Source organism: Prionailurus bengalensis, chromosome B3 (assembly GCF_016509475.1).
Source record: "Prionailurus bengalensis isolate Pbe53 chromosome B3, Fcat_Pben_1.1_paternal_pri, whole genome shotgun sequence".
Taxonomy (NCBI): Eukaryota; Metazoa; Chordata; class Mammalia; order Carnivora; family Felidae; genus Prionailurus; species Prionailurus bengalensis.
Genome location: NC_057355.1, coordinates 134,937,703 through 134,953,060, shown reverse-complemented (window position 1 = coordinate 134,953,060; position 15,358 = coordinate 134,937,703). Strand labels below are relative to the sequence as shown.

The following is a 15,358-nucleotide window of genomic DNA, read 5'->3' as shown; positions in this document are numbered from 1 at the left end:
GGTGTAAATTGGGTTGTTGATTTCTTTGAATTTTTAAAAACATAATCTCTTTTTATCTCAGTGCACTAAGATATTTGCTTTTATTTTCTTTTAAAAATGAGCACATTAAAATGTTAATTTAATAGGAATTAATTTCTGAATATAAAACAAAGTGGGGATATTATTTTATCTCTTTTTATAGATAATCCAGTTGATAGTTCACGATCAGTGAATGGTCAGTTAATCTTTTCCCTGCTGATTTGAAAGGTACCTTCTGTCATATGCCAAATTCCTATACATGCCTGTGAGTCTATTTCTGTTCTGTTTCTCTTTACTCAGTTTCATTCTTCTGGTTGCTTCTCTCTGAATCAAAATAAAAAATCTTAAAAGCCATGACTTTATAGTAAGTCTTAAATCTGGAAAGGTGAGATCTTTCTCTTCTTCACTCTTACCCTGCCATTCTCTCCTCCTCTCATCTGACCTTCCTTCACTCTCTTCTCTATGTTCTCTATTCTTGGTCTTTTGTTCCTCCATGTGAACTATAGAATTAAACTGATAAATTAATTCAGAAATAACTGTGATCTTTGGATAGTGAATCTTCTGATTAATTACCATAAATAAATAGTCCTACCTTCCCAGTTATTATCTTTTATTTCTTTTAATAATACTTTATAACTTCCTGTGTAATGCTTGTACTTATATCATTAGATTCATTTCTATTAACTTTATAAGTTTTATTCCAATTTACAAAAATAAGAATATGGGGTTTTTTGGCACTATAGGAATGTTGATCTTGTACAAAGCAATGTTGCTGAATTTATATTCCAGTAACTTACAGATTCACTTGGATTTTTTAAGTATATGACTATATTAAGAGAAAATCAGAACCACTGTTTGTCAGTAATGATGGTTTTATATCTTTGTGATTCTCATTATTTTTATTCTGTGTGTTTGTGAATGCATAGTTTGGTTTGGTTTTATTGCCCTTTTATTCGTGTGTATTCTTGCTTGTTTACTTTAAGGCTATGTGTCTTGGGTTTTACAATTTAGTATGGTGTTTACTCTAGGGTTTTAGTAGATGAATTCTCAGTTTCTAATTGTTTATTGATATAAAGAAATTCTTATAGTTTTTCTCTCTAATCACCTAGTGTTGTGAGTTATATTAATAACTTTATGTTGTTGAGTGTTAAGCCATCTTTCAATTCTTGGAAAAAACTTTACTTTCTATATTTTATTATATATTTTTTTACACTTTGCTGGATCTTGTTTGCTAATATTTTATTTTGGACTTTATTTTCCAGTTGACATATAATTTTCTAATGTTACATTTGTCTGATTTTGGTATCAAGATTATATACCAACATCATGAAATGAATTTAGAATCAGATATATAGATAGAAATCCTATTCCTCTTAATATTTCCTCTTACTGCACATGTATAGCTATCAGAATGTAATCTTTTTTCTCCCCCCACCCCCGAGTGTGAGTAGCTTTTCAAATACTTATTTAATGTTTTAAAAATATGTATAATTATATATGGTTTGCAATTTCTTCTTCAGTCAGCTCTGGTAAGTTGTATTTTTATAGAAAAATGTTATCTTTTTTCTTTTTAAATTCCTTGGTATCATTTGTTCATAGAATTCACTTATATTTTAATCTCTATTGTGAGTGTAGTAAAGTTTCCTTTTTATTGATCTATAACTTTTCTCTTTTTTCTTGATCAGTTTGCTAGAAATTTGTCCGTTTTAATCTCTTGCAAAAAACAGCTTTTGTCAAGTTTCTCATTTTTTTCTATTTCTTTGATGATGTTCCTTTGTTCCTTTTACTTTTCAAGTGTTGCGTTCATATTCTTTTTCTAAACTTTTGAGTCAGACCTCCAGCTCACTATATTTAATCTTTTCATTTTTAATGAGATAATTTCTAAGAACAACTTTTAGATATATCTCACCAGTTCTGATATATAAGATATTTATTGTTATTGAAATAGTCTAATATGCATTGTGGGTTTTTTTTTTCCTTTGGGCCATGAATTATTTAGAAATGGGTTTTTAGGTTTTCAAATATATAGGAATTTTGGGTTGTCTTTTTGTAAATGAGTTCTAATTTTATTGCTTTCTGTATGGAGAACAAAATATATATGATTTTATTTCTGTAGAATTGGAGATTTGCTTCGTGATCTATTACATGGTTAATTTCTATAAATATGACATATATGCCTGAAAAGAATGTGTATTCTCTAACTATTACATATAAAGTTTGGGGTATTCTCAGGAACATCATGTAAATCTTCTATAGCTTCACTAATTACTTTCCTGCTTGATTAGTCAGTTATAAAAAAGATATGTTAAAATGCCTGCTATGGTTGTGGATTTGTCCATTTCTTCTTAAACATCTCTCCATTTTTGCTTTTTAAGGCTTTTCAACAAATGTTGAGTATATTGAGGTTTGGGATAGTATTATTTTCCTAGTGAAATGTTCCTTTTATTATTATTCAATGACTCTACCTAATTTTAATAATCCCTTTTGCCTTAAAGTTTATTTTCTTGCTATTAATAAAATACTCCAGCTTTCTGTTGGCTAGTGCTGGTCTGATATATCTTTTTCCATCTCTTTACTTTCAATATTTCTTTGTCATTATGTTTTAGGTGTGCCTTTTGTAAATAACATATAGCTGGATTTTGTTTTTGATCCAGAGAGTTTCTATCTTTTAACTGGTGAGTTAAATCTGTATATTATGATTACTGATATATTTTTACTTATTTCTCTTATCTTGCTATGTGTTTCTCTTTATCACAATTTCTCTTTGCTTTCTCCCCCTCCTTTCCTATTTAGATTATTAGGATTTCTTTGTTTCATTTCTCCCTAATGGTCTATAAGTTATATCTGTTCTATTAACTTATATACTGACTTAACAATTATGTCTATAATTGTCATGACCACTACAAGAACATGGAGTGTTTTAACCTCAATTATCCATTTCATTTTCTGTATTATTGTTACTTAGTATTTAGCCCTACCTTGTATTATATTCCCCCAAATTAATCATTATTGTGTAATTTTCATTTTATAAATTCACTACTTGTTTAGATTTTCTCACATGTTTACCTGTTTTCTCTGTTCACTATTGCTTCTTATAACTTAACTCTTTTCTTGTGAGTTCAGTTTATTGCTGAACTGCATCTTTTAGGGGTCTTTTTAACAAGGATTAATGAATAGTAAATTCTCTTTGTTTTAACATGCCTTTATGGGGAAGTTAAGATGGTGGAGGAGTAGGAGGATCCTAAGCTTGTCTCGTCCCTCAAACACAGCTAGACAGTTATCAAATCATTCTGAACACCCAAGAAATCACTTGGAGGTCTGAGAGAACAAAAACTGCAAGTCTACAAGTAGAAAAGCAACCACGTTTTGGAAGGTAGGAGGTACAGAGAGTTGACTTGGGGGAGAAATAACTGTGGGTAAGGTGGTGGGGAGGGAGCCTGCTTATGGATGCTACGGCAAAGTATTATAAGCAAGGGAATGGAAAATTGGAACTTTCAGAAGTCCACTACCATCGGGGACATGCGTGGCTTAAAGGTGCTTAGTGGGGTGGAGTCCCAGGAATGACAGCATGTACTGAGGGTCCCCTGGGTCTCAAGAAGAAAGGGTGGCACCAACATGCTGCACTGTTTCCAGACATAGGAGTGGGGGATGGGGAGGGCAGGGGGTTCCTGTTGAGGGCAGGGAGCTGGAGTGCTGGCTTTTTGCTCTGTTTTGCCATAAAGTCTGAACCCCTGTGCAGCCACTTTCCTTGCACAGCCAGCAAACTGCAAAAGCATGACAAGATGATCACCCAGAGGAACAGTGTGGGTCTGTGCTGCGGAAGTCCCCAAAATTTAGATTTTGAAACTCCGTTGCGCACCTGAGATGAAAAAGCTCGGACACAGGCTGGGTGAACAGAGGGTTCTGATGGCAACTGGCGACAGCTGAGGGATATTGATTGCTCTTCTGTGAGGGTGACCTGAGGAGTGGGGGTGCGAATGTTCAGCTCCAGGGCTAGAGACCAGGGTGCTGCCACATTCATCCCCCCTCATCAGCACTGAAAGCCTTCAGGGAGCAAAACTGTGCCACATAGTAGAGGCTGGAGCCACTTCTACCAAGTCTCACCCCCCTGCACTTTGGAGGTGCGTCTACACTAGGGCAAGTTCACATGAGAATCAGTGTGACAGGCACCTCCACCAGAAGGACCAGCACAAACAACTAGCTTGTACCAAGTCTACTACGGGAATTCAAATCTAGCTTCCTTTTTATTTTCTTTCTTTATTTTTTCCATTTCTTTTTTTTAATTCCTTTTAAAATTTTTTATTATTTTAAAAATATTTTATATATGGTTTTAATTTAAATTTAATTTAATTAGGATCTAGATTCTTTTAACCAGCAGACCAGAACACACCCAGGACCTAGTGTTTTTTTGTTTTTTGGTTTTTTTTACCTTTTTTTTTGCTTTTTTCTTTGTTTTGTGTGTGTGTGTGTGTGTGTGTGTGTGTGTGTGTGTGTGTGTGTGTTTTCTTCTTTTCTTTTCTGGACAAAATGACAAGATGGAGAAATTCACCCCAAAAGAAAGAAGAGGAAGTAGATCTCACAACCAGAGATTTAATTGCTACAGATATAATATGTCTGAACTAGAATTTAAAACAACAATTATAAGCATACTAGCTGGGCTTGAGAAAAGCATAGAAAACACTAGAGAATCCCTTTCTGCAGAGATAAAAGAACTAATATCTAGTTATGCCAAAATTAAAACTGCTGTGAGATGCAAACCCAAATGGAGTCCGTAAAAACGAGGATGGACAAAGTAGAGGAGCAAATGAGTGATAAAGAAGATAAAATTATGGCAAATAATGAAGCTGAAAAGAAAAGGGAAAGAAAAGTGATGGATCATGAAGGTATTAGGGAACTCAGTGACTTACTGAAACAGAATGACATTCATATTATAGGAATCCCAGAAAATGAAGAGAGAGAAAAAGAAGCAGAAGGTTTCTTCGAACAAGTTAAAGCTGAGAACTTCCCTGATCTGGGGAAGGACACAGACATCAAAATGCAAGAAGCACAGAGAACTCCCTTAAAATCCAACAAAAGCTGACCACCGCCAAGGCATATCAAAGTCAAATTCACAAAATACACGGACAAAGAAAGAATACTGAAAACAGCAAGGGAAAAAAAAGTCCTTAACCTACAAGGAAAGACAGATCAGGTTCACAGCAGATCTGTCCCCAGGAACTTGGCAGGCAAGAAGGGAGTGGCAGAATATAGTCAACGTGCTAAATAGGAAAAACATGCAGCCAAGAATTCTTTATCCAGCAAGGCTGCCATTCAGAATAGAAGGAGAGATAAAGAGTTTCCCAAATAAAATGCCTTTATTTTGCACTGCAAATTCATTGTTAATTTAGCTGTCATGGACTATATCTACTCATGGACTAGTTTATCTTTTTATTTTAAAATAAAACGTATGTAAAAACGAAAGCAAAATAAATGTATGGGTTAAGGAATTTTTATAAGGCAAATACAACCATCACTCAAGAATGGGAATTTGTCACCCATGGATATATTTTTATTTAGTCTGCTTGGGACTTTTGCAATATTTTCTCAAGTGTATCTTCTGGTTTTCAGATTCTCTCTTTATTTGTGTCTACTTTGTTTAATCAGCCTGTGTTCATTAGTACATTTTTTCATTTATATAGTTAATGTTTGCTTCCTTTTCATATCTTTCTCATCTTTTTTATGCCGCTACATTATTTTATAGGTATTTTCCTTCTTTATGTCTTTCATCTTTTACAATATACTAGTCTTTTATAGAATGTTGTTCTAGTGTTTCAAGTAATCCTTCTGTTTGGTTTGGGGAGTCTAGTTCACTTATTTAATAATTTTGAGACTCCAGGGCTTTATCTGTGTGAACCCTCGGCCACCTGGATTGTGGGAATTTGTCTGGTTCTGTCATGTGTTCCAGAGTATTACCACGTTGGACCAGATTTTCTCACTTCCTCATACCAAGGAGGGGAGAGTAAATTCAGGCCTCAAGTCTACAAGAGGCAGAAGCCTTGGGATTTGATTTCAAAAAGGGCATATTTGTTTTCTAAGCTAAAGGCCCTCCCTTTGCAGCTGTAGCACAGGTCATATGTCTACCTCACTGGTTTTTGGCACCCTCTTCGTGGCTTGCATCTAGGGATTCCCCTCTCTTTCTCGTGAGCACAGTCTTAGATGATTAGCAATGCAATATTTACTTCTTTTTAAAAATCAAACATTTCTAGGGGCACCTACCTGGGTGGCTCAGTCAGTTAAGCGTCCAACTTCAGCTCAGGCCAAGATCTCGCAGTTTCTAAGTTCAAGCCCCGCAACAGGCTCTGTGCTGATGGCTCAGAGCCTGGAGCCTGCTTCGGATTCTGTGTCTCCTCCACTCTCTGCCCCTCCCCTGCTCACGCTCTGTGTCTCTCTGTGTCTCGATAATAAATGTTAAAAAACTAAAAATTAAAAATTAAAGTTAAACATTTCTAGATATTTGTTGTAAGATTTGACAAAATTAGGATGGGAGAAAATACAGGATGGGGATGAGACTTTTCATTGGTAATTTTGCATTTATAAATTTATCATAAGCAAAGAAGATCAGGATAAAACATTGGCAAATAAAAGCTAAGAATGATTTAATCTAGTGTTTATTGAGAAATGCCTAAGAATTTGTCACTTAAGTTTATATTTGGATTTTTTCTTAGAAGGGAGCCAGTTTTTGTTTTGTTTTGTTTTGTTTTGTTTTGTTTTTTTTGTCCAGTGCTATCTGATCTTTCTCTCCAAGAGACAGTGGAACCTCCTTGATCAGCTGGTCACTTAAGCGCAAGAACACTGTCTTCTCTGCCAGAATGGTACACGCACACTGCTTTTACCATATTTACATTTAAGTACATTCTCATTCACAATCTCTTAACTCTGTGCTCGCTTTAATCAATAATATTATTTATAAAATAATGTGGACCTAAATAGGGTTAGGGTATTTTTTAAAATATTAAAATAGTACTGTAAAGATATTTTGAACAAATGGTAATGAATAGAATTTAGTTATGTTATTCTAGCCTTATAAAACCATAGTTCATAAAATATTACCTAGGATGCTTTCCTGCCCCCACAGCAGACCTTCCTCTGTCATACCTCATCAGTTTATCTCCTTGGTAGAATTATTTGAAAGGCATTCTGTATACTTTCCAGATAACATGCATCTTCCTAAGCAGATAAATACAAATTCAAAAGTAAGTTGGGGATATTTTTACACATAGAAGATAAACTCTCAGGAAATCAAGGCTGACACACTAAAACTTAAAACCCAGAGGGAGTAACACTACCATTGGGGCAGAGGAAGAGGAAGCAGATACAGAACTGCAAGAGGCTAAAATGGCAATGTTTTAAAATAACAGAGAAACTTAAGAAATGCTTTTCCTAATGCTTTTCACTCGTTTCTCAGTAACTGGAACTTCCCAAAACTTAAGCTTTAATTTTTCTGTCTCCTAGAATTTCGATCAAATAGGTAATTATTAATTATTTATTAATGTAGATACTGCCTACTCCCCTCCACTACCCACCACCCCCAAACAAATAAACACAAAACAGAGAAGCTAAAGTGATTTAAAGGGAGCTCAAAACTCATACGGAGAAGGTGGATGAGATATCTTTGAGCACGTAATATGGTTCTGAGCTTCCTCTCTGTTGAGACCTTCAAGAGCTGAGCTGCGTGGTTCTCATTGCCAGAGAAAGTAAAATGTGAGAAGTGGGGGTGGCTGTCAGACCTTTCTGGCATTCATCAGTAAGGTCTATGTGCCTTATACCCTTTGAACACTAAACTTCATGAATATCTAGTATTTTGAAGAAGAGAGTGTATATTTTCATAACTCTGTAAAATTTAATCATTGTCTCATACTTGGAAAAGTGCATGATTTCAAAATGGTTTGTGACATGGAGCTGCCTATTAATGGCAGTGAAAGTTTATATTTGCTAAAAAGACTAGTTTTCTAAATAAATAAAATCTAGAGAAGCAATAAATCAAACTCATTCTTTTTAGTCATAAAACGGTTTGGAGTATTATTTATATTTTTTTCAGGATATCTAAACTTGATTTAGGATATAATGGTTTAAAGGTATTTCTTAGATGAGATCAAATGATAAATACAATGATTCAGTAATTTTCGTGTTTCTTTATGTCAACTACACAGTGATTTTTGCTCACCCAAAAAAAGGCTGTTGTATACTAAATAGCGTATTAATAAAAACACTGGTTTTATGAAGTTTGGATTTTTTTTAAGAGTAATTTTGTAGTATTTCTTTTTAAATAAGTCAGGGAACAGATGAATGCTTCTTAATATACACATTTTTTCTAAGCATGTCTAACACAGTTTAAAATTATTCATTACTTTTTATATGTAAATTAAATGGAATCAATTTTATTTAGCTTTAATTTTTCTGTAGTTTGATACAACATTTGCATTTGGTACTGAAATGATGAAGCAGAGAGATAATGATACTTGACATATGCTTTATATTAGCTACTTATTGACAATATTCTGCCAGGTAACAAAAAAGAAAATTTTCTGCAGATCTAAGCATAAGTAAATTATTTCTTTTCGTTATACTCAGGAATAGTAATCTTTCAGCATATGTAGTATAAAAAAGAAAGAAATGAATCTTAAACCATCTAATATAATTACAATTAAGTAGTTTTAATATATTTGTTACCAAAGTGTTTATATCAGTTCATTACATGTATTGTCTTTGAGCTTAACTTTACACAAATAGAGAACTTCTGCTGATTCTGTAACATTGCTAGAGTAATGTTCTTTACATTTGAAATTGGCAAATAAGAAGAATGCCTATATCTCAAAATCTTACTGATGGAGGAAGAATAAAGTACAAATTGAAAAGCTTCCTTTAGTTTTTTAAAATATTTTAATGGCACCAAAGTGCCTTAAAATGTTTCAGGTACAGCCATGTTAATTGTGTCCCATTAAAGAGGAGTTTTTTTTTTTATTTTATATATCTGTATAATAATTTAGATATTTCTTCTGTTTCATTGGGATGAGTCATATGACACAGTTGATCCATTAAAAAATTTAGTTTTCAAATCTAGACCTTTTTAAAGCCCTACAAAAGAGAAATAACTGTCTTTAAGGACAGTCTTTTTATAAAAACACTTCTGCTCATCATTACTGAGCATATGATTGGCAGTGCCAAACCTAGAAAAAATAAGGTAGGAAGAATTTTTTTCATCATTTTTCATCTCTGGGCTCCCTATTCCCTTCTTAGCATTTGGTCTCTGTCTTTTTTTTTTTTTTTCCCCTTAAGGTTTCCCAGTGTTTTCTCAATGTTGCTGATCTGGAAATAAAGTAGTAAAGTATTAGACAGTTCTTGGTACCCTACTAGGACTATTTGAAGTTTTACAAAGAGAATCGTACAAGAAACCACTAATTGAAATATACATACATACAGCAAAGAAGAAGAACAGATAGATGAATGGATGGATGGGCGGCTGGATGGGTGGGTGGGTGGATGGATGGATGGATGGATGGATGATGGTAGATTTCAGGCCTCAAAGTCTTTCAACAGGACATTCACCCAGGACTGACTATACAGGTGATGATCTGTCCTGGTGAGAAGCGGGGGAGAGTCTGTCAAGCAGATTCTACCACTACTTTGCTACTGTGGTTTATCTTGACCAGTAACATGTAGTATTAACTTTCCTTTTTTGTCACTTGTCAGACTAGTTTGAAATCAAATGCCTTTTTGTTTGTTTGATTGTTTAAGGGTGAAAGAGCATATTCCTTTTGTGGAACTATCGAATACATGGCACCAGACATTGTCAGAGGGGGAGATTCAGGACATGACAAGGTATGTTCCGTACTTCTATATATATCTCTATAAAATGTACAATAAGAATCCTAGTTAATAACTTGAGTACAGTCTCTTCAACAGAGCCCTCTTTCTAGTGTTGTCTTACCTTCATTGTTTTCTCTCCTTTGCTTTGTATGCATGAACACATTATGGTATCTAGTGTTGTAGAGGAAAAAGACTGTTGATTATCTCTTCAGTAGAAATAAGTATACTAACAATCCTTGGAGATAGTCAAGGATTCAAGATAGTCTGTTTTCCTAAGCCCTCTAAAAACCTCACTTGCCTTTGTATGTGCAAAATGAAGATTGTAGAAGAAGCATTCTGAGTAGTTTTGTTATAAAATCTCTTTTTTTCCTGTATTAAAGGGTACAGATTTGTTTAGTCCCATCCTAAGTAACCAATTTTTAGGAAAGAAAACCTTTTAGAACCTCCTAGAATTCCTACATACCTGAGGTCCAGAATAGAGCTAGTCAATAAATACTCTTTCCCATTCATGGAACAGCTTGACAACTTTGAGTTAAATTAAGTGTGACAATATATGGAAAGTGCTTATCAACGTACCTGCCTCCACACTGTTCCTTTTATGATTGCAGTCTGCCTGATCATGTTTCATATGTCATGGTTATGTATTTTCTTTGAAATAGCTCTAGGTTCATAAATTTTGCATCATATCTCTGAAACCTTTGCCCTGAAGTTGAGACGCAGAGTTAAAAATTTTAGCATCCAGTTAATATCTCATTGGTATAAGCTTGTGTATTCAAGAAATTACTGAAATCTTGATTTGCCTAATTATAAAAGAACTAATTTGCAGTATATCAAAATTCCTAAATTATATGTAATTTGGTATGCTCTCAGTTCAGGTAACTACATTTATAAATTGGTTTCCAATTTAGATTGCTTTTTTTTTTTTTTAGATCTCCTTTTATTTTGTATTAAGTGTCTTCATGCTTCCCAAAAAAAGGATGGCTCACACAAATGAAGATGTATGTGAATGTTTCTATAAGAGGAATTGATTTATGTGGTTATGAAAACAACCATTTTCGTTTTTGCCCTTTAAGGTCAAGGAATTTCATGATACTTATTGGAGCAAAATAATCAATAAAAATGCTGAATGGGGCGCCTGGGTGGCTCAGTCGGTTAAGCATCTGACTTTGTCTCAGGTCATGGTCTCATGGTTTGGTTCGTGAGATCGAGCCCCGCATGGGGTGAGCCTGAGCACCACTCTGGGCTCCGCTCTCCGTCTCCCTCTCTCTCTTCACCTTTTGGGATTCTCTCTCTCTCTCTCTCTCTCTCTCTCTCTCTCTGCCCCTAGCTCACTCATGTGCCCTCTCTCTCTCTCTCTCTCTCTCTCTCTCTCTCAAAAACAAATAAATAATGCTGAATGCTCCCTTTTCCCCTCCATCATAAGTGTAAAGATTTTACTTAAAATTTTTAAAATTTGTTTTAAATTTACAATTTTTTTTTAATTAGGGTGCCTGGGTAGCTCATTTAACATGTTTGACTTAGCTCAGGTCATCATCTCACGGTTCACAGGTTCGAGACCTGCATCGGGCTCTGTACTGACAGTGCAGAGCCTGCTTGGGATTCTCTGTCTCCCTCTCTCTCTGCTCTGTTCCACTCACTCACTGTCTCTCTCTCAAAATAAACTTTAAAAAAAGTTAAAAAATAAATAGAAATTTAAAAAAAATTAACCAAGCTGAAACTATTACTTAATGATTTAGGAAATAATGAAAACACTTTTAGCCCCTTAATTGACTTTACTATGTTTACATTCTTTTGTGAGGATACCTCGATATTTGTCCTCCAAATGTCTTTCGTGCAAGTGCTTAATTTCATACTCCTTACACAGAAAGTTATATACAAAACCTTTTGGTTAAAATATTTTCCAAATATATAGCTTTATTTTGTTCATTTTGTCTTATGAAATATATATTCATATTCTATAAAATGACATTGTTGTTTTATAGGCAGTTGACTGGTGGAGTTTAGGTGTTCTAATGTATGAGTTACTAACTGGAGCGTCTCCTTTCACTGTTGATGGAGAGAAGAATTCCCAAGCTGAGATATCTAGGTAAGACTTAATAAAATAAAATAAATATATTGTTTTATCAAAGGAACTTAACCAAATTTCTGCAATTATAGGCTGATAGAAAAGATAATGTTTTTAATGAAGATAGACAAAATAACATTCGTGGTAAATTTTCATTTATATTCACATAGAATGTAGATACATAGCCTTTATATTTCTCTATATTTTATGTGCCCAGTTAGATCTTAAGTCTCATAAGGATAGTGTCAAAATTTTTGTGTGCTCCAAAGCACTTAGCATATTGTCTTAACCTAGTACATCATATATTGAGAACTGTATTTGTTGGGTACTTTTTTCCCACTGTATACTGAATGTAATTTCTTTGCAAATAAAGAAACAGTAGTGATCTCTTCAACTCCTGGCTACATACTCTCAGTAGAAACAAATACCATGAAACCACCCTCTTATAGGTTATCATAGCATTATTCTGTTCTTTTCCGTCATAGCAGTTATCGCAATTGCAGTGTTACATTTTTGTTCATAGTTATTTGATTAATGTCTGTCTGTCCCACTAGATTGTAAGCTCTGTGAGAGCAAGGGGCATGTCTGGCTTTGATCTTCAGCGTTGTATGCTCACGTGCTAGCACAGTGCTTACTATGCAGAATTCAATAAATATTTTTGGAATGAAATGAGTTAATGAACAAATAAACGAACAGTGATAAAACTTTATACTAATTACTAGTTATGTTTTTGTCCTGTTTTTACTTGAATTTTATAACTTTGAGAACAGATTTGACATTAAAAATTAAAAATTGAGACTTCCACTCCTTACCAAGATGGAATAACAGGGACCCGGATTTACTTTCCTGCCTGAAACAGTTTTTAAAATGGGCAAAATGTATGCAACAGCAATATTGAAGACATTGAACATCTAGCAATGAAGGACAGTGAACACAGTGACGGAAAATAAACGAGGTGAGCGCTATGATTGCCCAGCTTACTGCCTTGAGAGAGTATCTAGGCTGCAGCACAGGGAGGGGAAACCCAGGCAGAGTTGAGGAGATGGAAGTGAGAGTCCAGGAAGACCAGGCAGCTAGAGTTTGCAGGGCAGAGTCCAGAGAGAAGTCCAGAGATTTGCAGAAGGTACCCCAAAATTATTCAGCGAAGTATGGATAAACACACATGTGTTTGGGAGCTACTCAGTATAGTTAAGATGTGATCTCTCTCTGAACTGATCTGTAGATTCAACACAATCCCAATCCCAGCAGGCTTTTTTTTTTTCTTACAGAAATTGACAACCTAAAATGCATAGAGATATGTGGAGGACCTAGAATAGCCACATCACCTTTGAAAAAGTAGGCCAAAGTTGATTTCAAGGTTTGCAGGCTACAGTAATTAAGACACTGTGGTGTTCATATTAAGATAGAAAAATCATCGGTAAAATACAAAGCCCAGACATGGAATCACAGAAATATAGGCAACTGATTTTTTTTTTTAACAAAGGCACAACGTCAATTTAGTGGAAAAAAGATAGTCTCTCTTCAACAGATGCTAGAACCATTGGCTATCATATGGGGAAAAATGAACTTGAATAAATACTTTGCACTGTATAGAAAAATTCACTAAAAATAGATCACAGACCTAAACGTAAAACCTAAAACTACAAAATTTCTGGAAGAAAACAAATGAAAATCTTTGTGATTTGGGGTTAGGCAAAGATTTCTTAGGACACCAAAAGTGTAATCAATCAAAGAAAACACTGATAAATAGGGCTTCCTCAAAATTAAGTACATGCGTGCATGAGCTTTTCAAAAGAAACTAAGAGAATGGAAAGACAAACCCCAGACTGGGAGAAAATTACAAATCCTGGATATGATAAAGGACTGGCTTCCAGAATACATAAATAACTCTCAAAACTCAAGGGGGAAAAAAAATCTGTTTTGAAAAATGGGGAAAAGAGTTTAACAGTTCACCAGAGAAGATCTTTGAGTGGTAACTAAACACGTGAAAAGATGACCAACATCATTAGTCTTTAGGGAAATGCAAACTAAACCACAGTGAGATACCACTGTGTAGTCACTAGAATGGCTACAAATAAAGAGCAAGACTGTATCAGGGTTCTCCAGAGGAACAAAATCAATAGGGTGTGTGTGTGTGTGTGTGTGTGTGTGTGTGTGTGCGCGCACGCGCGCGCGTGCACGCATGTGCACGCAAGTGTGTATAAAAGGAGATATATTATGTGGAATCGGCTCGCAAGATTATAGAGGCTGAGGAGTCCCATGATCTGCCATCTGCAAGCCGGAGACCCAGGAGAGCCAGGCCTGAGAACGAGAGGAATCCATGGTGTTAAACCCAGTCCAGTGGCAGAAGACCAGTGACTGGTGTCAAGCGGGCAGGCAGCAAGGGGAACTGAATCCTCCCTTCCTCTGCTTTTTGTTTCTACTCAGACCTTTAAGGGATTCATTGCTGCCCATCCACACTGAGGAGAGGATTCTGCTTTACTGGAGTCCCCCAGTTCAGATGCTGATGATCTCATTGAGAAACACCCTCACAGACATGCCCAGAAAGTTTAATTTGGGCAACCTGTAGCCCGGTCAAATGACACTTCAGATTAACCATCACATGTCCCCCTCTCGTCAGTTTGGCAGCCACGCACATCTCCTCAAACTGTCTTCGTCTCCATAAAGGCAATAACAAGGTCCTAATTCCACCTAACGTGATACAGTTATCCCTCATCCAACCAAAACCCACTAACCCCTTACACACAACCCCTAAGTGATATTCTCCCTTCTTGAAATCCCCTAACTTAGATACTGTGAAAAAAATTAACAGTACTTAAATACCATGATATAAAGTCAGTACATCTTATCTTACATGATAAAGGAATAAGAAAGGGAAGAAAACAAATACATATCTGTAACAAATATATACATTTAAATTATTTATGCACACATACAACCACACAGATATATTCATAACTAAATGAGGAAATACAATAATTACAGTCCTCATTTCTGTAACTGGTTATGGAGTCATAGCTGGTATTTATAACTACCTGCTTCTACTACCTACTCTGTATTCTCTTTGCCTTCAGCACCTTCTGAGGTGATCCAAACAGTCCTTCCTGAAGAATCTGGGCTTTTAGTAGTTCTACCTAGATTGGGTTATTGTAGTTTTCAATTGACCTTAATCACAGAACATGGTAATACTAACATACCCTAAGAGATCTCCTGCATTTCAGACACTCTTCCTTACTTTCCCTGGGGAGTAGTAGTCCACAATTTCCTCCTTGGCAGCAAGGATCATTCACCACAACCAGCACAGCACTCCCTCCGATTGCTTCAGAGGCTTTAGGAGCCCAAAGTGACTGGGTGGCTGTCTGAATTTCCAGCTCAATGGAATCATTATGTGTCTCTTGGTGGAAGCATTCCTTTTCCTAGAACTAAGAC

The 15,358-nt window shown here is 35.3% G+C and overlaps 1 protein-coding gene across 4 annotated transcripts in view; it reads left to right on the top strand.

The window, feature by feature from the left end:
• Positions 1–15,358, top strand: part of RPS6KA5 (ribosomal protein S6 kinase A5) — a 177,932-nt gene that overhangs the window by 118,960 nt on the left and 43,614 nt on the right. For 2 of the 4 annotated variants that reach the window (XM_043556843.1, XM_043556844.1), the window contains 2 exons: positions 9,793–9,876; positions 11,847–11,950. In XM_043556843.1, coding sequence (XP_043412778.1) covers positions 9,793–9,876; positions 11,847–11,950 — 188 coding nt within the window. Of the gene's footprint in view, positions 1–2,618; positions 2,694–9,792; positions 9,877–11,846; positions 11,951–12,716; positions 12,885–15,358 lie in introns of those variants that run through there. The other 2 variants (XM_043556845.1, XM_043556846.1) reach the window with 2 other exon arrangements.